General features: G+C 38.8%; 1 protein-coding gene across 2 annotated transcripts; it reads left to right on the top strand.

The window, feature by feature from the left end:
- The first annotated feature begins 825 nt into the window (after positions 1-825).
- ctdsplb (CTD (carboxy-terminal domain, RNA polymerase II, polypeptide A) small phosphatase-like b) lies at positions 826-22,960 on the top strand. 2 transcript variants are annotated; one of them, XM_036556555.1, is made up of 8 exons: positions 826-1,732; positions 9,487-9,650; positions 10,487-10,519; positions 13,613-13,714; positions 14,564-14,620; positions 16,167-16,259; positions 17,930-18,115; positions 20,409-22,960. In XM_036556555.1, the coding sequence occupies exons 1-8, from the start codon at positions 1,657-1,659 to the stop codon at positions 20,532-20,534; spliced, it is 837 nt and encodes a 278-aa protein (XP_036412448.1). In that variant the 5' UTR covers positions 826-1,656; the 3' UTR covers positions 20,535-22,960. The 2 variants fall into 2 exon arrangements, with proteins under 2 accessions (XP_036412448.1, XP_036412449.1); XM_036556556.1 differs by lacking the exon at positions 10,487-10,519.
- The last annotated feature ends 1,330 nt before the right edge of the window (positions 22,961-24,290 follow it).

Below are 24,290 nucleotides of genomic sequence, written 5' to 3'. Positions count from 1 at the left end.
ACGAGGCATTCAACTCTATGACAAAGGGGAACTCCACCCATTTTTCAAAATTTCTGTAGAATTCAGTCCTTGATATGTACATAGAGTCATTCAGGGCGGTTTGGTGTGAAACAGTTAATTATAGAGGAACGTACTGACTCTGATGTCTTTACAGGAACCAGGGGTCGCGATGTCAATGGTAAATAAAATGGCTATATTTGTACTGTGGACATCGCAACACCTAGTTCCTAGATACACCACCAGGAAACCTAAACGTGTCTTCTGAACTTTTATATGTAATGTTGATGATGGTAAAACTGGAGTAACGTTGGGAAAAAAAGGTTTCCTTTGGGACTATTTTGCCTTACATGTACTCCTCCGCCAGGAATGTGTTAAAATGCATTTTTCTGCCAAAACTATCATAAAACAATGTCTCAGACGTCAAGCAGCAAATATCTAACCATTATATGTAATAATTTTCTGTTAGGGAGCTTTTAGAAACATTGAACTCTTCAGACGTCTGGTTCCTATCACCACCACTGTGAACAATTCTAACTCGGTAAGTTTTTATAGCACGAAGCGTTTTACACCAAACCACTCTGAATGACTCTGTTTACATCCCAGCCATTTAATTACGTAGACGTTTAGAAAAATCGATGGAGTTCCCCTTTAAAATGTGAATGAAAATGCACTGAAAAGTGGCCGGACGATGATGTTTTCGTAACATTAAAGCGTTTTTATTCAACTGCGTCAAGCATAACATCAGTTATGGATAAAATAATCATTGAACGGTTCGCCTGGGGTCATAAAAGTCCTTGAAAGCGATGAGCGCGCAGCTGGACCATGCTTTTATTTTTAATGTGAGGGGAGGAGGAGGTCTCCTCACATCTATCTGGCGAATTTCAAACACTCGCCGCCACCATATTGGAAGCAGAATACAGAAAACAGACCTTTGGCTTAAAACACGGGTTTTTTTGACGACTTAAACGTATATTATTATTGGATATCAGGCACTCCTCTCCACATTTACTACGTTTAATCAGGCGTGTTTACCGTTACACGAAGCGGCCTGTTTCCTCAGCCCGTGTTTACTATTGCTTTTATAGTTTGGAACAACTAACGTTAGCTGCGACCAGGTTAGCTTAGCTAGCAGCGCGAATAGCGCGAAGTTTTTTTGTTTGTTTGTTTTGTTTTATTTTATTCATCTTCAGAACATTTTTAGGCATTTTTTGGGAATATTTAACCTTTAGCAGATGAGTACGTGCGAAGCTCAGTTCGGTGCTAAAAATACTGGCGCGTTTAAGAGGGAGCGAGTGGCCGAAAGCTGACTTCAAAACAAAACGGTTTGCTAACTAAAGCTGGCTGCAAACTCAGTTAGCAGCTACCTCGGACGGAGCTAACGTTATCTAGTTAGCTTGTTAGCTTGCAAGCAAGACTGCCTGATTCCCCATGACCGTAGACAGCTATAATAACTACAATAATCGTACGGCTGTATTATTTTTCTCCTCAGGACTTAACGTTAGCTAGCCAGTTCGTCTCTGCTCTCCGTCTCGGGCACCGTCGCTACCCTTCGTTAGCCTTCTATCGTTAGCTCGACTACAGTTGAAGTGGAGAAGAAACTAGCGGAGTTAGTAGCTTGCTGCTGGGGAAGAAAGAGGACTAACGCATTTGTTTTCCATGGACAACACGTCCATAATAACGCAAGTTACGAATCCTAAGGAGGAGGAGATACTATCGTCAAACCCTGAAAAAGGTAAGGTGGATTTGGCGAAGTTAAAAATGCAGTTTTATCAGCTGAACGACCGCGTTGCGTTCTTTGGCGAGGCTAGCGAGCAGAAATTGTGAATGGGAATGCTTCAGTGCAGATATCCGCTGATAATCCTTTCGGGGGGAATGACATTCAGTTATCTAAAATTGGCAATAATATAACCTATAGGTCTCAGATAATTAAAGCTAGCCGCTGCTGACATATAGCTTTTGTAACTGCAGGGAGAGTAGCTACTAAACAGCTGTAGCTACGCAACTGGCTGGATTTAAAGGGCAATTCCACCAGTTTTTTTTCTCCAAATTTCTGAATAATTCAGTTACTTGAGATGTAAACAAAATCATTCAGAGTGGTTTGACGTGAAACGGTTCATTGTAAAGAAACTTAGAGACTCTGCAGGCTCTGATTTCTTTTAAGTGGTTGTGATAAGACCCAGGAGTCACGATGTCTGCAACACAGTTAGCTAGATATAGCAATTTTATGTACTGTCCAAAACCACCAGTGACCCTACACGTGTCTTGAGTTTTTATATGCAATGTTCATGATGGGGGAAATAGTGGTAAATCTGAAATCTGAGTTTTCTTTGGGGCTGTTTTGCTGTACAACACCCTTCATGTACGTATCGGCCATGAATGGATTAAAATAAATGGAATAAAATACATTTTAAGCCAAAACCTTATCACAGAACTATCATAAAACAATGTGTCAGATATCAGGCAGCATATTCATAACCATTTAATGTAACGATTTTCTGTGAAGGAGCTTTTAAAGGTGGACATCTGGCTTCTGTCACCACCACTGTGAACAAATCTGACCCTTTAGGTTTCTCTAGAACAGAGCATTTCACACCGAACCACTCTGATAGTTTTACATCTCAGCCATTAAATAATGTGATAAAATTCGGTGGAGTTCCCCATCAAGAGGATCTACCTCTGGTTTATAGTAACTGTATGGAAATAGTCATTTAATTTTACGAGACATGTCTTGTAAGCAGTTGCTGTCTTTTATTGGTTGTAGTGTTTATAGGTACTAGGATCAAGAGTGTGTGTGCAAAGTCCATGCCTTGATATCACATCATGCAGGTTGGTGTTACATAATTTTTATGCGCCGTGACTGGAGCTGGGACTAAAGTTTAGGGCTTATCCTGTGATCAGTAGACTGGTGGTGACCATGTCATATGTTTAATTTTGTATTTTTCAGTGTTTTGAACTGGGAATGTAATGTAGGCCTGTTTCTGGGAATCAAGAAGCAAGACTATTTTTTTCCCCTCCATGCTTGCTTCGGAAAAAAAGACTTGCACCCTTTGTGGATTTAAAACTATTAAAAAGCAATAACTCACCGCAGCTAAACCTTTATGAACCATGCAAAGCTTTGTTAAAGTGGGAAAAAATTTGCTGTTTTCTTTTGGCAGTCGAATCAGTATTTTCCCCTTTTTTCTCCCCCCTGTCTGAGCTTGGCTCTGAAGTCATATGTGCATAGGTTTGTTTCAGTTGAGCAGTCTAAAACAGGACGCTGCACCTTGCGTAAAACTCTGGCTGTTTATGGTAAGCTATCTGGGGTGAAAAGTAACCCAGGGATGGTGGCATTTTTGCCCTGTGAGTCAGTTTGAGATGCCCTCTGTCCTCCTTGCTGACCAAATTGAGGCCTGAGTACTTCCAGGTATTTACCTTTTGACCTCTGGCTGTGTGAGGATAGAGACCTGCCAGCAGCTGCCTTTTCATTTAGACAAAGAATGAACTAGGCTTGGGAATGTTTTGTAGGACATGTCTTAAGGTTCTCCCGACTGTAGCCTACAGCAGATTAGGGCTGGCTGATATTGATGCACTATAATATTATGTTTTCCAAATATATCATTGCACCGGGTTATATACGTATATATAACATGAATAAAATTAACGTTAGCATTGCTCAAGTAGAAATGCTTGGGTACATTAACAGAATGTCTGACAAGCCTGATATATAATAAATAAATATGAAAAAGCCTCGCTTATTTCGGTTGGAATATTTTGCTCTAATCACACCAAAGTGAATCAACGTGGATTCACTAAGAATGTGTTACTAAGGTTAGTATTAGCAAAGATTAAACACTTTTCCAGAAAGAGAACCTACTGTTTATTCAATCTCTATGGGTTCTTTATTAACAGGTCCTAGGGAGCCTGAGTAAAGGACAGAAAATAGAATTTAAAACTGAAGACAAACCTCTTGGCAGTTGAAACACTGCTGTTTTATAGACTTTACATTGTGGTTATCATTACTAATCAGGTATATTGCTTACAGTGGCCCCAAAAGTATTTGGACACTAGCAGTTCAGTCATTGGTAAACTTTAATGAAGTTCTTAAGGTTACTTTGTAAAGTGTTTAACAAAATGATGTTTGTTTCAGAGAAAAACACTCGAACAACAGCGAACAGATAGTAGACTCTTTGTGCAGGGAATTCCAACTAGATAGCACTAAAGCCACTGAAAAGCACGGGGACGGAAACGTCAAAGTATGGGGTCTTTTTCCTACATTGCTGTCAGGGGGGTTGTGCTCATTGATGGGATCATGAACTCGGAAGCATACAGAGGCATTTTGGATGGAAACTTGCAGAAGTTCTGCAAGTCACTTCAAACAACAACGGTCTTGAATAAATGTGAAAAATTGCGTTGCCAAAGAGGAAGTTACAGTATTGGAACAGTCCGTTTAAAATAAATGCCATTTGAACACAAGTATGGCACAAATGTCCGATTACTTTTTGGGGCCAGTGTATATCGCTAAAACTGAAAAGCAGCGTCACTGTATATTTGTACTAATATGTCGCTCAGCACTTCTGCAGACCAGCTTGTTTGATTTTCAATCAGAAATGAGAAAGGAGATATGTATTTAAGCTGGGCTGGCAACTTAATATGGTCATAGCACTAAGGTGTCTTTGAATAGGAGTAGGGGAATGAGGAGGTGTAGAGTAGAGCGAGGGAGTGGGTGAACGAGTAGAGAGCAGTTTGAGGCAGCTGCATTTTAACATAGCTTCAGCTCCACTGGTGCCTCATTGCCTGCAGTGATCAGTGTCTTTTCCATGTTGTGTGCCAGATATTTTCTATTATCTCTTTATATAGCATGACTTGGCACTTGTGATTGGCTGTGCTGTTTTGAAAAGATACTTGGATGCTCTTTCGATAGCACAGTGATTGTAACACCCATTAGATGTTCAGATTGCCTCCTTTCTCCATTCCTTTACATTAGCTCTATTAGTGGTGTGGAACTCTTACACTGTGTCACGTCGAACCTTATTGCTACATGAGGTTTTTTAACCTTAAGTGTATTCTGTGCTGTTTGTGAATTCTGTCAGCCTGCCATCTGCTGCACAGCCATCGTTGCTTGACCGCATTGCTCAAACAGACCTCAGGGCTACACTTTAACCGAAGCATATTCAAGCTCTCATTCATGTTTAATATTTGACAGGACCATTTTCCAACCTCTTATTATTACTTAAACAGGTGATTTTTGTTACTGTGCCTTTAAGACTGATATAAGTAAATTACCTCTGTTCTGATTGGCTGCTCTGCAGTGGGGTTCATTCAAAAACCAGTTCAGACTGAAGCACTCCCTACAGCCTCAGTGTCAATGGGTGGGGCTAAACTGCTCTGTGCTGAATACTGTCGTATGCAAAAGTTTGAACAGCCAGTTGATTTCCTAAGTAAACAGAGGTTAACACATGTTCTACATTTATAAATGTACAGATTTTAATGGAGTTTCTATTTTTTGGTGGGTTAAACATAAGAAACAAAAATATAAAATGTGCCATAACTTTTGCGTAGACCGCATTTTATGTTTTGCTTTTTTCCCCCAAAGACGGTAAGTTCAGTAAATAAACAGCAATTGTGCATTAAAGTATGAAGGAGTGTTTCCAATAGATTTATTTTTTCACTTAGAAAATATACTTTGAGAGGACTTTTGCATACAACGGCCTTTTTTTGCAGCTTAGACTTACTGTATTGACTGGAGAGTGAATTTTGAAACTTTAACGGTTTTTAACATTAAATTTTATTATTTCAGTTTTCCGTGGGCCCTTTAATATAGTTTGTGTAAGAATTAATAAGCTGTTTCATTTCTGTTGTTGGCAACTTGTAAATAAAAGGATATGTTTTTCTAATAAATTATCTTATCTCATTTGTGTTTTGGGTGTATCAATTGTATGTTTGTTGCCAAGTCAAACATTCATAAGCAGTAATGTAGATATAACTAGAGCAACATTTGAGGTGAACACTGTTTTATGGAAAACAGTATGCAGTTGGTGGCATATTACGCAAAGATGGTTTCGTGACCTGTTTTCCAACATAACTCTTATATTTGTATATGATAATGAAGTGTACCAATAAAAGCAAAGTCTATTGATGTGTTCATGAAATGTAGTTTGGTAAAAATGTTGTAGTTGTATGTTGTGAGTTTAAATATTTAACCACTGGATATGAAGTTCCACAAAGTATTAAAGGTCCACTACTTTCTGTTGTTAATTGAAGTAAACCAGCACTAGAATTACACTGTATTTCATTTACAATTAAAGAGATTAGTATTGATACAAAAACTAACTTCTTGCCATACCATTTGCTATCATTGTGATACACTTATAAGTATCAATATCAACGTTGTGCTATCGAGACATCCCTAGTTTAATGTATATTTTTGTTTTTCTTTTTTACTTGAGGATGATTTTGACTGGTTAAAATGTTATTCTGTATATTGTGCAAATTGTTTCCATATATAAAATGTATGCACTACCATGCAAAAAAGGGCCAAGCCTAAAATGGCAAAACAATAAGCTTTTAAAACTCTTCACAACAAATCATTAAATAAGTAGATAAAGTTACTTAATATGGAATATTTTTCCCTTTGATTTCTTCCAATATTAAAGTCTTGCAGGTAAACTTGCAGACAACCTTTTACAGAAAGAACAGTCAGTGTTGTTTCACTCAACACTGATGGCTTCAAACAGCTGAAAAACATTGCCAAGCTTGTGTTTAAGGTGAGGTCAGATGTTCTCTGTAGGGTAAATCTGGACTCTGACCAGGACAAAACCATCAGTAACAACCATTATTGTTTTGGTCTTGGCCTATTTTTTTGCATCTCAGTGTATATAAAATGATCCTTAATTGCAGGCAGTGAAGACAAACATTGACCCATAAAATATTCATAATATTGGAGTTGATTCACTTCTGTCTATCCCCTCAGCACGTTCTCTTCTGTATATGTTATGACTTGTTTGTAAACAGTGCAGTTACAGTCTTCACAATTATATTTAGCTACGTGAGCAGTGGGTGGCAAAACCCCCAAGAATCATAGATTGCCACACACGATAAATATAACCTTGAAGTATTCACTGTAGCTTTGATTGCATCCTACACTCTGAGCAAAGAGGGTTCTTTGTAGTACCAAAATAAAAGTTCTGGGAACCCTTTTAACAGACTTGTGTAAATTATGAAAACTCTTTACAACAGCTTCTCAGTCATGGAGATTATAAACAATATAATAATAATAACATTAAGAATATTAATAACAATAAAGGTAGGCCTAAAAAATTGGCAAATGTAGCATAATTAGAGTGGAACACAAAAAAACCCAGAATCAGCGAAGCATTCGAATGGTTTGTCATGGTTTTAGAAATTTGAACTATTGTTTTTATTAAGGAAACCCTGAAGAACCCTTTTTTTGTTTTTTTTTTAGAGGGTACCATTATAGACTGGGAAGTTTCTTTTTCTCCGAAATGTGATATTTCGGTCTGAAGAACTTCAGCTCTGAGCGAAGGGGCGGGAGAGGAATACAGCCTTTTTATTTGCTATGTAGTTCATCTAGCGCCGCCTCCTTTTGTACCAGCCCCTTCTCTCTCCCTCCTTCCTTTTAGCTCTCGCGTGCTCTCCCTGCTCCATGCCGCCACAGGAGTCGTCACTCGAGCTCCGGAAAGAAACAGAATATGTGCGTGCTCTTAAAATGGAGCTGCAGGCGGCAGCCAATGTGTATTAGGGCCCATAGAGGACTGGGTGGAGTCAGGAAGGGAGAGGGTCTTGTTTCTTTCTCTTTTCCTTTTTTTCTTTTCTCCCCCTCCCCATGTCTCTATTTTTAAAGGACATTCTCTCTCCGGTGACCTCAGCGTAGCCGTTTAGAGTGTTTGCTGTGGCTTTGGTATGGCAAGAGATTATTATTAGTGTGGGATTGAAAGAGTGACTTTGATGGCATCTCACTGTCTGCTGCTGTGTGCCGTGGTGTCCCCAGAAAAGAAAAGTACACTTCTGTTATACACAGTGGTGGGCAAATGCTGCTGGGGATGAAAAACAATAACAAATGGGGGGAAAAAGGGACCAAAAATTAGCAAAGGGCTGTAGGCTTAGTTTTTAGATGAAATTACTGGAGGTTAAAGTTTGAAAACATGTTTCATTATTCAGGTAGAGCTGAGGGGAAGCTTTAGATGAGTAAAAGCTGCTTCTTCAGAGGAGCTAATGAGCTAACAGAGCTAACCAGTGCAACCTTGAATGCTGACGACACTACACAAAGTATTTTCTCTTCAGTGGACGACTTAGTTTGAGACATGTATTTTCACTGTTTTTAGATGACATCAGTTAGAGTACTTAGCCTTTGGTTAGCTTTCATGTTTAGGAACTCGTGTTTCATAGAAGCAAAGTGTGATACGGTATACTTAAAATATGAGCCACACAGTCTCGTTTTACAGTGCTGTTAAAATGTTAAAAGTGGTGCTTCCTTGAATTGTTAGCCTGTACGTTTCCCCGTTTTCTCATAATGCAACACAACCTTATACCTAAATAGTGATTTCAGTATTTTAATATTGACCCCTCGTTTTTTGAGAAACTAAGTGCTTGTGCAAATATCTGTTGAGAATATTCAGTTTTCCTGATAAGTTGGAATGGATGAAAAAGAGCCAGTGGTGCCACATTTTAAAAAATAATATGAAAAACTGTGAACACAGTTATGTTCATTCGACAATTTACACACTGCATTGCACAAAATCCAATTAAACAGGTCTAATTATGCTCTTTTTAACGAAGCATGCAGTTGGTCACAGTGCTGGACTGCAGCCTTCAGTTCCCCACCCCTGTTGCTTCTGATAATACTGACACTCCATTACTGGTTCAATTTATCCCTAAAGGCAGCTTAAGCTCTTATGCCATCAAGTGTCACTTAGCTTAATGATTTTTGACTTCAATTTCACAGTCTTGTCATGAAATCATAAAGTAACCTTTAGTGTCTCCCCTGAGATGTGTTATGAGTGGGAATACATTGAGTGTTTTTGAATATTGTATTTTGTTTATACTAAAATACAATGCATGTACTGTGATTGGCATTTCAATTCTGGTCTTCAGTTAAATTTAAAAGACCATTAAGAAGTCATAAATTATATTACATGCCTGCAAACACTTGTTCTATTTGTATGACCACTGTTATGTATTTTTTCCCATGATGTTTTGTTCAGTTCTTTTTGGAAGTTTTGTTAGTTTATCTTTGACAGTAGTTAAAAGAACTCTGCTGAAAGGTCAAAGGTTTTGTGATCAATTAGATTGTCAACATCAGAGGTTCATTGGAAATACTCATATTTCAGTATTTGTTACAAACAAGCAGCACTAAACTTTACAAACTATACATTTTCACTTTCCAGAGTTCTGAAGAATTTTAATTACTCCCCCCATTAATCATTGTTTATTAACAGTGTTTTATTTATTCTTTCAAGCCTAACGTGTTTCCTCTTTTCTTTGGGCCAGTTTCGCTGTCCAGTAGCAGCTTAAAGAAGAAGAATCGCCGGAGTCTCTTCAGCTCGTTCTTCTGCTGCTTGCGGAACTATGAAGCTGATCCTCCTGCCACCACCACCAACAACAACACCAGCCCTCTGCCTCCTCCTGTGGAGGAGAACGGAGCTCCTCCAAAGGTGAGAGTACTGAAGCCACCCCACCATGGCTTTACTGGGGCTTGTAATTCTTTATGAATTTGAAAGAGTCAAGCTTAGGCTCAAATTCCAGTTGGGTGATGTTCATTTTACTAAAGTAATTAAAATTTCCAGCAGATGATGTCATTCGTACGAGAACAAAAAGATGCATTCTAGCCATCTATAGTCTCATTTTGGTTCCTAGAATAGGTGCTGTTGAGTAATTTCATACAGCGCTTGCAGACTGCATGTCTAGTTACTTTGTGCACTCTTTCCATATAAAACTCACAGTTTTGTACTGTAATAATTGGTGGATCTGAGTCTGACTCATGAGTGCCTTCTGTCACACCATTAATCATTAATAGGCAGTTTGGTGCCAAACCTGCCGATCGCCATCTCAACAGAAATTACATCAGGAATGCTGGTAGTATCGTCCTATCGCCCAAGCCTACTGAACAGCCACTGTACATTTTTCTCAGCTGTAACACTCCCTTTGTTAGTTCAGTTGGGTTTTTTAGAGTAGGGAAAGCATGAAACTCTTCAGTATTGTGGCCTCCCTGGACTGCACTGAACGAACCCTGGTGTAGGCCTTTAGTCTGTGACACAATTTACTCTCTTTAATGACATCTTGAAAGAAGCTTTCGACCGTCTCACCCCGTTTATGTTTAGTTTTGTGTATAATCCTCTGTGTTCACTTTCTCCTTAAATGTGTTCTCATTTCAACCTCATTGTTACTTTTCTAGACTGGTACACGTGTCCTGTGTTTGTTGTATCACCTCACACTCTCCTGTTTGTATGTCTCTCTGTGTCTTCATCTCTCCTGGTGTGTCGTGGCCCAGTGTGAGCAGGCTGAGGTCATCCCTGTTCCCGGTGTATGTATTACCCCTTTCTGTTTCCTCCTGCTTGAGTTTTTGCATGCAGAGTGGAGAGAGACGCAATTCAGAGCCATGTTTCTGAAATGGGCTCTGCTGCTAAAGCACTTTTACCATTTTCTTCCTGTTAGCCTTGGACTGCACGCACTGCATTACCTTTCCAACACTACTAGGCTGACTGAAGTGATTCTGGCACAGCTTCATGGGTCAAGACTGTTTGAAACACAGGCACAGGCCTCACACTCTCATGTACCAGAAGCTGACATTCTGAGAAACAAAATAAAGACTAGTGCACAAGCGTAATGGTTTTAGTAAAGTGTCAAAAAAATAACTGTGTCAAAATTTAATGCTATCCATATGGTCACCAGGAGTCAGAAACAATTTGATGGCACTTAATAATAATAATAATAATAATAATAATAATAAATAATAATAATAAAATGAAATTTAACATCACTAATTTGCTCCTCCGAGTGTCTCACATTTACCATCTTTGCTGGAAACCACTGTCAGTGGGCGTGCTCCGTTTGCCTGTGCCAGCTTTCCATAGCGGCAAGGGAGGAAATGCCCTTTTAAGTAGAGTCTCAGCTAACTTACACCACCTTTTGTGTAAATGATAATCTACAATTACAATACAAATATCAAACACAAGAGTTACAAACTAAGGGTTGGTGATTTGGGGAAAAACAGTATATCACGATACTTGTGCATTATCACAATGCATTATAAATATCAACGTATAACATGTTGACAGAAAAAATGTGCTAGCAATTCCATGTTGACTGCTGTTGTTCAGTGATTTTTTTTTCAGTGTTTTACAAACTGTACTGTATTAAATCCAGTTAAACATCTCCCTTCGTAGTGAAACATTCAGTTGGTCAGTACTTTTAAGTATTGAATAAAACATATTTTATTGTAAATGTAATAATATCATTTATGTACTGTTGCTCACCTCTACTAGAAACTATTGTAGCTGTCTGTATTGAGGGCAGATTATCACTTGTGGGTTCAGAAAGTACATTTCAATATTACCATCCTTTGCCAGAGTTTGCCAGGATTTCCCACGTGGCGTTTATGATATGACACATTCACCAGCTTAGCTGGAGCTTTTGGGCAGCCAAAGCAGCAAAGGCTGGATCATGCGCCTTAAAAAAGGAGTGGAAGCCATGCCTGATCAGCATGAGTGATCAAAACTAGGCACCTAGGTGCAACCTGTCGGAGTAAAGTAGGTAGGGAGGGGGTGGGGAATTTTGGGGGATGACATGGCAGGTGCTTGTTATGGGCACTTCTGTTTATCTTAGTGAAACCAATCAGTGTAGTGTATATAATAAGAGCTCTGTAAAATCGACAATTTTATCACATGCATATCGAAAATCAAATTTAATCTTAAACCTGTTAATACGTACATTGTTATACCCCTTTTTCGCTTTACCCTGATAGGATTCACCAGAATGTACAGTTTTCATTAGGGGTTTCCATGAAAGATTGCAAATAAAAAAGCTCAAATGCTTAGATTTGTGTGTTGCTGGACTGTAGGCTCAGTCTTAATTATAAATGTCTTACGGTTTCACTGGTGATTTATCAAGGCCAAAGTGAAGCAGTAGGGTTTTATAGGCAATCCTCTGATAAACAGGCTAAAGCAGAGGAGTGGTCTGCTTTATATCTTACCCCGGTATACACAGGAGGCTACTTATTTTTATTGTACTTCTCACCAGAGCTGTAACTGTGATGTTGGAAATCTAGTTATTTACTTATTTTGAAAATAAATCAAGTAATCAAAGATTTCAAAATACTTCATTGGAAAGTCCAGAGTTTAAAGTATAGATTATCATAATGCAAACCAGCAACTAACCATTACTGATTCATCGGGAAGTTTAAATTTAATCAGTTTTTTGTGTTCTAAACTAACACACTAGACTGTATGAGTGTTTTCTGGAGTTTTGACGAGCCAGAGGCTGAGACTGTTCGAGCTGTTGTCCCACAGCTCACCAGGACAGGTTCGTTAGTGCACTCAGATTTACTTTGCTGAGGAGATTAGATTGGTTCATCCACTTAAAAAAGACAAGGATTATAGATTAGGTTAGCACAACAACATAAGCTTCTGTACTCCAAAAGCACTGCTTCTGTGTGCTGCAAGGGGGTTACTCAAACAAATATAACAAATATTGAGACAGTACAAAATATTACAATAAATGATTTGCTTTTTTTCTATACCTGCTTGCATAATTACAAATAAACCTGAACGATTTCATTGATTTTTAAATAGATTTGTAAGTGACCAAATTCTCAATACTGCCACACAGTAGATTTCAAGATAAATCTCTCAATAATGCCCCCCCCAACCCCCCACCTTTTCTCTTTTAGAAGCTGTATAGTGTTTTCGGGCTGTTTTAAAGCAAGTAATTAAAAATGTTTTCTCTCTACCACATGTTGACAGTCAATGTTTTCTCTCTACCACACAGTTTTTTCACTTACATAACATTTCCTTATTTTGGTTTACTTTCCTTACAAGGAAAACATTGAAGTAAACAGATTCAACTGTTAAAAGTAATAGAAACTCATTTTGTCTGATTGAAAAAAAAAGATAACGGCTTTTCATAACCAAAAATTTTGTTCTTACAATGCAGTAATGAGTATTAGGGTAAAAAACTTGGGGGAAAAAAAAAGAATAACAACTTTTCGTGTAATATTTAGAGCTCCAGTTGATTTACTAAATTAAATGTTGTTCATCTGTGTGATAATCGACACTCACATTATTCTGGACATTGTTTGAGGCTGTTCTCTGAGAATGACCCAAGTCAGTGTGGTCATCACCTCTTGGGTTTGTGACCAGTTTGACCCATCTCCTGTTGGTCTCAGTGTGAGAACTAAAGCTGCTAATTCTTGCATTAAGCCATAATAATAATCCCCTCTGTCTTTCCTTTTTATGGAGTTTGTGGCATAAGACTGGAATACTGCTGGAGTGCATTAACATTTTAACATCCTTAAGCTATTGCTGCTCACTCCATGCAGTTTCTCAGCCATCCTCCCCTTCTGTCTTGACAGAATCTCCCTTTCTGTCACGCTCATCCTCCCTGTGTTCTGTTTCTGCAGCCTCCGGAGAAATACCTCCTCCCCGAGGTGAACATCAACGACTATGGGAAGAAGTGTGTTGTAATAGACTTGGACGAGACTCTAGTGCACAGTTCATTTAAGGTATGCCAGTTAATAACCCACTGCTGCTGTACCACCATGGATTGTTCTCCATTAGGCACCAAGATAATCACTGCGTAGGTTGTGCAAGGCTTGCACATTCTGTAACTCTGCTGAAAGGACTGCTGAAGTGAGGCTTGGTTTAAACATGATGATGCTTGTGACCCACAATGACTGTTTAAATCGACACTATATGCATGTGGATTTGAGCGGTCACGGTGCATTTACTGCTGCTCCTACTGGAAGAGAGATTTGGAGAGCAGTGCTCATTTAGCAGCCCTCAGCATCCGTATGCTCTGAGCATAGCATTTGTGGACGAGAGTGGCCAGTAGTCAGAAAAATCTACATGCCTTCACTTGATTCATTCCGATTAAATTTGTTAGTCTTTTACATAATACAGTTGTAGTGCTGTTGAGAAAGAATGAGAGAAGGGTTAAACAGGAGCCCATGGGATAATTTATGAAGGCAGATTTCTCAACTAGCCAGATAATTTACGCCAGACGTTAAAATGAACTAACAGGCAATTATTTAAGGATAAGTATGTTGGGCAGTTTTGAAATTGGTTTAAATTATCCAGCTTTTTGGGAAATGCTTTTTGAATTATCCTTGCAGTGCATCAGTCTCAGTATGTTTAATAAGCACACAGAATAATTTTTGTATTATTTTTATTAGTCTTGTTTTGCTTTATAGGTGCACTGATGCCACCTTGTGTTCGTTTTGATTAATGCTGGCATGATGTATAAATGAGTGTACAGTGTGCATTGCAGTTCCTCTTGGTAAACTGTAAAATACTGCTCTGTTCATTTTCTCAGTGTCATCTTTGATTGTTTTATTTATTTTTTCTCCACACAGCCCATTAGCAATGCTGACTTCATTGTCCCAGTGGAGATAGATGGCACGGTGCATCAGGTACTGTAACACCTGCAACAGTGCCTTGCTTTTCTGATCATAACTCTCTGAATATCCCACTTGGATCGTAACTTCTTTATTAAAGCACATTGCAGTTATAAGAACTGCTTGTTTTAGATCTTCTGAGACTTTTTGTGCCTTTTTATGAATAGGTGGCCTTTGGTGAGGTAAGCATGGTTGTTACCTTGTTCAAGTAATCCAGGATAGGCTGTGTCTGTCCTGTTTGGCCTATTCACGATTACTTGCACTGGGTGGCAGCTTTTTGTCTCCGAGAAATAGTTTTCGTCAGTGTGCAGCGATTACTTGTGCATTTCTATAGCTTTAACTCCTGTGGTCTGCCTTAGGAAGCAGGATTGATGGCTTAGCCAACTAACTTGAGGCTTAGTTTGATTTAACCCTGGATTTTCTGTCTCACAATGGTGAGTCACTTTTTACCGGGCTGTACCACCACGGGTGCTCTGAGGCTGGTTTTGTTCGGGATTTCGGATAATAAACAGCTCTACGACCAATTAGGGCGCACATCTGACCAATCAGGATCAGCCCTCTGAAAGAGGTGTAGCCCTCCGGTCCTTTTTGGCTCACTTTTTGTGTCACAAATCTGGTGAAAAATATTGATTTCCAGGAGAGGAAACACAGATATTAACAATATGAAACAAGTATTACTGCAATAAGCACTAAAAGGATGGCTGTGGCAACATAAATGCTTTACTTTCTGTATGATTTCCTCCTTCTTTGAAGACTAATCTTGACAAGTTCTTATGTTTTACATTATTGGCTGTTTGTCACACTTTCATGTGGAAGGGATGAGTAATTTAATCTGGGCAACAGAAAAAGTTGTAAACTAGATATGTTCGAAATCAGACATTAACCTTGATTTGCATTTGTTAGGCTTTGTAAAGCTGAAACTTTAAGCCGTATTGGAGCTGTATTAGTTTTACCTGGGGAGGTGCTGCAATTTGATTGATTACCAGTGAGATCCGTGATTTTAATCCAATATGCATCTGTCAAGTCCATAGTTTTAACTCTGAAGCGAATGACCTTCAATGTCTAACTCTGAGCTCTTTCATTAATAGGACCGGGAGACAAGGCTAACTGCTTGAATAAAGTTCAACTGGGTTCCTTCATCCTCAAGTTCAAAATATGATTACTATAAAATAATGTAGAAGGAGAATGAAATGAAAGTCTCTGAAGGTACCTCGCACAATGCAGAGTGATTTCTGTCCTGTTGGGTGGTATTCAAGTTAAATTTGCCCGCTTTACTAGCCTAAAGCTGCTCTATCTTGTACTAATAGGAAGTTTTATTTGTTTATATGAGACTGTTTAATTCTAATCTTAACTCTGAAGTGAATGTCAGGTCTATGGTGCAATTTGGGGAAATTACACAGATACTTTACTCCTCTGGCAAAACTAATCCAGCTCAAAAATGGCCTTAGTTAGGAACCTTTTTTAAGTTGAACATGCTTAATGAGACAGACCACTGATCTCCAGTTAATATCCATAACTTGAATGGAACGTGAATGTGTTAAGGTGCGTGTCTGTGTTCCAGGTCTACGTGCTGAAGAGGCCGCATGTGGATGAGTTTCTGCAGAAGATGGGAGAGTTGTTTGAGTGTGTGCTCTTCACAGCCAGTTTAGCCAAGGTTTGACTGTTTCACAACACCCTTTTAATGCTGCGGTTTTCAGAACGTGGGGGTTTCAAACCATATGCTCATACTATAAACACATTGCTTACTTTGACCTTTGGCACACATACTGTGTGCACACAGCTCCTCAAATTTGACTGACACCAGTGCCTTAAATCAATGCACACAGCTGTCTCATGTTTAATTTCTGCATAATTCAGTAGTTAAGATGTAAACAAAGTAATTCTGAGTGGTTTGATGCGGAATGAAACCGTTCTAGAGATTTCTTTACAGTGTTGGAACCAAGCATCCCAAGGTTTAATGCTTCTAAAAGCTACCACAGTAAGTGATTGCATAGAATAAGTTCGCTGCCTGATGCCTGAGGAATTATGCACAATGGTTTTGAGAACGCTTAAGTCTAAAGGGGTACAAGCGCTGAAGCAAAAAGTGTTTTTTTTTGTTTTTTTTAAGATTTATCACTATTTTACCATCATTACATTTTTTTTTTTCATGATAGTAAATAAATTGGCCATATCTGTGTCGTAGACATTGTGACCAGGTTCATATCACTACCTCTGTGAAGTTTGAGTCGCTTAGTTTCTCAACACTGCACCATTTCACATCAGACAACTCAGTGGCTTTGCTGACATCTCAGCTTTTGAATTATGTAGAACTTTATGCTGAGAAAAAAAAAATAAAAAAAATCTCAAATAATCTGTTATCAGAGCCCTTCTTTATGCCATCACAGTAACAATTTTGGGGAAACTAGCCCTATAGTATTCTTATTATTATTAATATTATTATTATTATTATTATTTACTTAATTTTTTTTAACCCACTACAAATGAAGCATAAGAACCTCCCTCCACTGTGGCAGGGCTTGTTGATTGTGATGCTTGTTTGTAGCATGCCTGAAGGCTTGTGAATGGGTTGTGAACTCTTTTGCTCTCCTCCTAATATCTGACCCACCCCTCTTTGTCTCTGTGTGGCCAGCATTTGTTTTAGCTGCTAATGCATGGGTAAGTGTCTCTATTGCCACCACGACTCCATGCACCGGTAGCATTAGCCCACAGAGCCCTAACCGCAGATGCCGCCAGCTTCACCTACTTTGAAAGCTTACGTTGTTTTTAGTCGGGATGCTTTGCAGGCCATCGTGAAGTTTCCTTTGTTGCTGTGACTGTATACAGTGTCTCAGACGCTGCTTTTTTGTCTTGTTAGTGGTACATGGCACAATAGTTGTTGAGAGTTGAGGCTGATTGTTCTAGAGTAGTTTGCATATCTTAGTTGCTTTGTTTTTAGGATGCCCTAGCCTGCCTTTTTTGTCTCTGAGGCTGAGAACTCAAGTGGCTGAATGCTTAATCTCTTCCAATTTTAAACTGTCATTTGTATTTAAGTTGATTTTAATTACTCAGGTAAGTCTCTAAAGGTTACGGCCTGTTTTAGGTGAAAGACCCGCATGTCCCCGTGGTTCTTTGTAGTTTGTTTGTTTGTTTGTTTGTTTGTTTGTTTATTTATTTTTTGTAGATGGACCATGTAAGGATTTTATAAGTTCATTTTTCATCTGGCAGTAGGCAGTTTTTGTCACTGTTGTCTTACTTGTGAGGAGCAACTTACCATTTGTAGTTACTTTAAGTGCTGTTATTCTTTCAACACAATGAATTTTTGACCCTTGGACTTTGCCGCTGCAGTACGCTGACCCTGTGGCTGACCTTCTGGACCAGTGGGGAGTGTTCCGGGCACGGCTCTTCCGGGAATCCTGCGTGTTCCACAGAGGAAACTACGTCAAAGACCTCAGCCGGCTCGGGAGGGAGCTGCACAATGTCATCATAGTGGACAACTCGCCTGCTTCCTACATCTTCCACCCTGAAAATGCTGTAAGTCATTTACTCACTGCAGTCTTCACTGAAACTAAACAATTTCTGTTGTAGTTGTTTGTTAGGGGTGTACAATCGATCTGAAGGTGCCAATTGAACTATTTATTTTTAAGAAAGTTAAGCACCCTTTATAGTTGCTTTATAAAAATATTCAATAAAGTGTTTTTTCAAAGGTCAGAATCCACTAAAAATCTACTTTCGTAAAACTCTTCGACACCCTTGCCAGAATGAAAAATGTAACCATTGCTACATTTGTAAACATACTCACATCTGCAGCAGTGATGAGATTTTCTGGTTTGAAGACTAGGAAAACCCTCTTCTAATGATGGGGGAAGGAACTTTTGAAAAGCTACAAATGCACTGGAATGGATTTTTGAGGGCGAACCGTTTAATTTTTTTTTCTCCATTGGCCGTTGAATGCATAAGTAAGCCGGAGAGCTATGTTACCGCTATGTAACTGTCTTCATTACAATGGATGGATTGCTCAAATGACAGAAATGACTCTTCCAATGAGGAGGACAAAAAGCTAAAAGTTAGCAAGGATGCTACCTGGGTGTAGAGATAGCTTACTTCAGTTTGTCTCCTTTACTCCAGCTGAATGAATAAAAAACTTTGGCATCTGTTTGGTATCAAATAAAGGTAGAGAATCACTTCTTTACAATTTTGTTCAATGATCATGCAAGTTACACTAATGCTAGTTTGGTATTTATTAACCTACAAGATCAATGACTAACAGTCAGACACCCCAGTGATTCCGAAGTGAGAGAACATTGATGAATGAAAACATGAAGACGATGTAGAATTGTGAACCCTGTCAAACTGATGAGGCTCAGGGTTATAATGCTGTACTACAGAATACTGCATAGCATGAGAAATAGCTAATAAACATATTAGTCTACTATTTTGCTAGAATGCCCCTGTTTATTAAGCATAGCTTTTCCTTTTTATCAGTTTATGGATTATGAGGACAATAATGAGACCTCCCTTTACTAAAATTAATTTGCAAGTAGTTTTTCTGGTCATATTTGTGAATTCAGCAGTGCTGGTCTAAATAGCATTTTACAGGCTTTAAACACTTGTTCTCAATATTAGCCTTAAAAAATCATAATTAACTTTATTATAAGTGTGTTAGTTTGTTCATTTTATCTAGTTTGTAAATGTAATGAAAATATTTGTTTTGGATTTGTAAAAAAATGTTTTACTTCCCTTTTTCATGGATGTTCCAAAGAGGGCGATAGCAAGATGTGCTCCAATGTTATGTCAGATACGGAGGCAGAGTCGTCTGACTGGATTTTTGCTTTACCTTGACCGCAGTTTTTGTTTAGTCAGTTTAGCTGGATTACTGAATGAATAGCCAAGTTCATATTGCATTGCAAATGAAATAACTTAAATAGGCAAACATAAATCTCGTTCTGGGTTGACGACTTATTGATGAGTTATTTAATGCTTTATACTAAATTTGTATAGATTTATGACCGCTCATGTCCTATAGAAATCAGATAAACTGATTAGCTAACCTCCTATTGCTGTCTCTAGGTGTGTCCAAAACCGCATATTATCATACTAAATATGATGCCAAAATTAGTACACCATCGTTAGAAGTGCATTCATTAATATAATAGCATTTGGTTTTGGATACAGTCTCTCTGTCTCAGTTTCGCAGGGACAGGCACTCAGCTTCTTCACCTGAATGACACTCAGCAGTCAAAACTACAGCCAAACAAATGAATGTTTCCTTTTTCTGTAAACGTTGTTTGCCATTTTTCTTTGTTCTCTTTATTCGTTCAAAGAAAAGGTGTGAATATATTTTTTTTTTTTGTGAAATCATAGTGGGGAGTATGGCAGAGTTTAGCCTATAGCTGACAACTACATCTATCATTAAGTAATTGCCATTTTTTTGGTTTTATGAGTTTATATTTTGATTAAAATAATGATAAATAAGCTTCCAACTCCAAGCCTCCACAAAAGTGTTCTAGATTTCTGTTGGGGGCTGAAGCAACAAAACACAAGGCTTTTAAATGCTAAATAAGGAAGGAAATGCTAAATAAGGAATACTAACATAACAAATAAATACTCAGGTATTAAAATTATTCATTGACAACCCTGATAAATAATTCTGAGTTGTAATCAAATTAAATCGTGATAACATCTTGATTCATTCAAACTGTGTGGTCAGAGACTTACTCCCCAAACATTTGGGTTTAAGAAGGTTAAAACAAAGCATGTTTTCTTCAGCATTTTATCCATTCATGCACCCAGATAAACAAGCAAATGTCATGTGTCGTTTCCACAGGTTCCAGTGCAGTCGTGGTTTGATGACATGACTGACACCGAGCTCTTGGACCTGCTTCCATTCTTTGAAGGACTGAGCAAAGAAGAGGACGTGTATGGAGTTCTGCAGAACCTCAGAGCCAGGTAGCAAGCTGAGCTGCCCAGCCTTAAGGGGGTGCAGTGGAGTGGTCCGACAGAGGGCGACGGGGCGATTACTTCCATCCTCTGCTCTCCCAGACACCACTTAACAGCAGCCCACTGCTTACTACACAGGAACAGCAGACCACTGTCTGCAGCCCACCAGGGAGACCCATACAGTGTGATGAAAACTCCACTACACATGGACCTTCTTCTCAAGAGACCCACATTTGGCTCTCATATTAAGTGCTTAATAATAAACCAAAAACACCAACTCCTTTTTTTTCCCTTGAAATGAGAGACTCTAAGCGCAGATCTTTGGGTTGTTGCTATGCAGGCAGGCTCGATGGCCTGTAGAAGTTAAAGGACTGTGGGTTTTTTTTCTTCGCTTGCCCAACGAAGTGCCTTTTTTGAATGTCATTTTTATGGGGGGAGGTTGGGGGGGGCATGTTTTTGTACATGGCATATTTCCAGAGAGTCTTTTCCAGAATTCTACTCTTTAAAGCAGCGGCAAGTCAGAAGCGTTTTTTTTTGTAAAGGCACTGTTACCGAAGCCAGAGGGTTTTTTAATTATGGATAAATGTCTCCATCTGTGTTCTTGTTTTCTTTTGCTTTAGCTTGTGCCATCATATAGACATGGTCTTTATCGTTAATTCTTTATAGACGTGCATATTTGTTTGTCTTAAAGGGCAAAGGAATACATTTGCACTTGTTGGAGCTACTTGTTTTTTCTTGTTTCTTTTTAAGATGATGAGCAACAATCTCAGACTGAAGATTGTACTGTGCCAACGGATGGTTGTTTCCACCCCATTTTTATGCCATTCACTTGCTGAGGCTCGTCATCAGCATGTGGGTCCACTGAACTTAGTGTTGAAATGTAGGGTAGAAATCGGTACGGCACACGTCGACAATAGCGTCTGGCCATTTCAGCATTCATCCAGAGATTATAGCAAGTTAGAGTCATATGTTGAATTTTAGAGTTCATGTGTTTAGAGTGCATTTTAAAGAGGTGATTTAAACAGTCTGCCTTCGGTGGTATAGCTTAGACTCCATGCAGCTTAAGCCCTGCCCCTGCCCCGCCCCCTTTAAGTCTGCTTAAATGGGGAAGCATCCTTTTCCTCTCAGGATGCACAGTTGCAAATGTATTTCTTTTATTCTTTTTATCAATTTCATTGTTTGTTGTAGTAACTTTTCTTGAATGTGGTTAGTTTGAGCCACCTGTATGAGATTCGCTTTTGTTTTTAGTTTTTCAATTTGTTTAGGACCTGCTGCTGCTAGCGCACAGCAGATTCCAGTACATTACAGACGCCGGAGAAGCGTGTGGTTCGTGTCGGGGGGGAAACCGGCGAAAGTTAAGGTGATAACCGAGCCCTGCAAGGCCAGCGTGAGCAGTTCGCCACCATGCACTCAGGTGTCCAGAACATTTTAGTTGGAGTAAGGGGCCATTCAGAGGTGTTTGGAGTGTAGGCTCTTGCTGAAACGTAGATTCCAGATGAGTGCAGCCCTCAAAAGGACGTGGGTTTTTGAAAGAGAGGTGTGGTTTTTTTTTTTTTTTCGGCTCTGGGTGCGCTGTATGTGTGGAGCCTCCTTCACCACGGTGCCTAGGAGAGGAGCAGTTGCGGCTTATGGAGAAATGCCGCCAAGCACGCAATAACCTCTCTGTCTTTTCTTCTACGCCACACTTCACTCTCTACGACCTGTCAGTGTTTTTTCTTTCACTTTCTCTCTCTGATAGTTTGTCCCTTTTTTGCGCTACCTCTCTCCATCCTTCTCTAATCTCTGCACCCAAGGCAAGAGAGTATTTCATTGTTTTCATTATGATAATCTGTCAGTATTTGGTTTAAAATGTTAAACATCCATATTATCCTGCTGCTGTTGTTTCTTCCTGTTTCGGCTCCGTGCAGCTCCTTGTGCGGTTTCTGGTTTCAGATCTGACAATTTTTAGATAATCATGGTCTTCTCACAGTGTAGAATTTGAGAAGCAAGAATAGATTTTTATCCTTTTACTTTCACTGACCGCGATTGCATTTCTTCTCGATTGTATCGTTCATTTCTCCTAATGTTAAATGACCTTTCGCAGTTGGAGCACTTTGGTGTTGGTCGAGGATGTTCTGTTTCTCCAGCAGGTGTTTTTCACTAACAATTACTGGCACGATTACTTGGGGTGTCAACATTACTTGTATTATCGCTAAGCATTACATCCACTTGGGGTTCTGTCTTTTAGATCTTTTTAAATTTCTTTCTTTCTTCCTATTTGGAAAGCCATGTAGACGTGTTGACAAGTCGAATGCGATCACTGCAGTTAGAAACCAGTAACAAGGGGCTGTGCTGTGTCACATTTGCAGTATGTTTCGAGGTGATATGATCCATGGTTTGTTGCAAAATTTTCTTCCAGACTATGATGTTATATTAAAGCACCTTTTTAAGAAAAAGAAATGACTTTCAGTCTTAATTCAACATTCATCAGTTTCACTGTTTTTTGGAGCTGGGTTTATATATTTTACTTTTCACATTGACCAGCCGTAATTTATTACAATTCATGTCAGCGTGATTCTGGAATAGTGAAGGCAACACAGATGGATAGTAATATGATTTCCAAAAGAGAGGCTACCTGGTACTTACATTTTAAGTAATTATTATTTTGAATAACTGGACTTTGTTATTTACGTGTAAAACCACTTTTTTGAAGAGTTTAATGTAGTATGTAGTAAACAGTGTGTAAACTGTTGATTTCACTGTTTCTGTGATGTTATGAGAACCAACTAGTTTACATATCCACCTATTCAGCCTACAGCAGTTTAGCTCTGCCTACTTAAGCTGTTATGAGGAGTTATGAGGAGTGATTCAGCCTGGAATGAACAATACAGGTCAGCCAATTAGAGAAAAGCTAATTTACATACATATCAGTCTTACAGACACAGTAACAAAAACATCATATTTAATTCTAAGAGATAAAGAGAGAAAATGGTTGTGTAAAATTAATTATGACTGCTGTACATAAACGCACAAACATAAAAGGACATTAAAAGAAATGGGTGGGGTGGTTTGGGTGGGTGGTGTAAGATTTAAAATTCCTAAAGCTTGTGTCTCCCCCTTGAGGCCACAGCTGCCAACTACAACCTTAATTGTGTCTTGAAATAGTCGGAGTTTTTAGTTTTAGCCCACATAGCCTGTGTGTTGTGCACACTTGCATGTAAAGGGGAATTCCACCAATTTATTCAAATTTCTGCATAATTCAATTGCTGAGATGTAAACAAAGAAATTCAGAGTGTTTTGATGAAATTCTCCAGCCATTCAAATTTCCAGCTTTTTATAGTGGTGTGAGAAACCAAGGGTTGTGATGTGTACAGTCCAAATATAGTCCTTTTATTTAGTATCCAAAATGACCGGTCAACCTACACTTTGAAGTTTTTATAGGCCTGTATAATGTTGATAACGATAAAATTGTGGTAAATATGATCAAATAAGTTTTCTTTGGGTAATACTTTGCCTTAGAAGGGCTTACATGTACCTCTTAGCCATTTATATATATATATATATATGTATAAACATTTTAGGCCAAAACCATCCTAAAACCATCTTAATGTCTCCAGCATCAGACAATGTATTTATAACTATTTTGTGTGATTACATTCTTTGAGGTATCTTTTAGAGGCATTAAACTCTTTGGACATCTGGTTCCTATCACCACCACTGCGAGCAATTCTGACTCTTTCTCTAGAATGGAGCTTTTCACTCCAAATGACTGAAATGTTTATGTGATGAT

The sequence above is a fragment of the Colossoma macropomum genome, unplaced genomic scaffold (assembly GCF_904425465.1).
Source record: "Colossoma macropomum unplaced genomic scaffold, Colossoma_macropomum, whole genome shotgun sequence".
Taxonomy (NCBI): Eukaryota; Metazoa; Chordata; class Actinopteri; order Characiformes; family Serrasalmidae; genus Colossoma; species Colossoma macropomum.
Note: the sequence above shows the minus strand (reverse complement) of the source record. Positions and strands in the feature narration are given on the sequence as shown.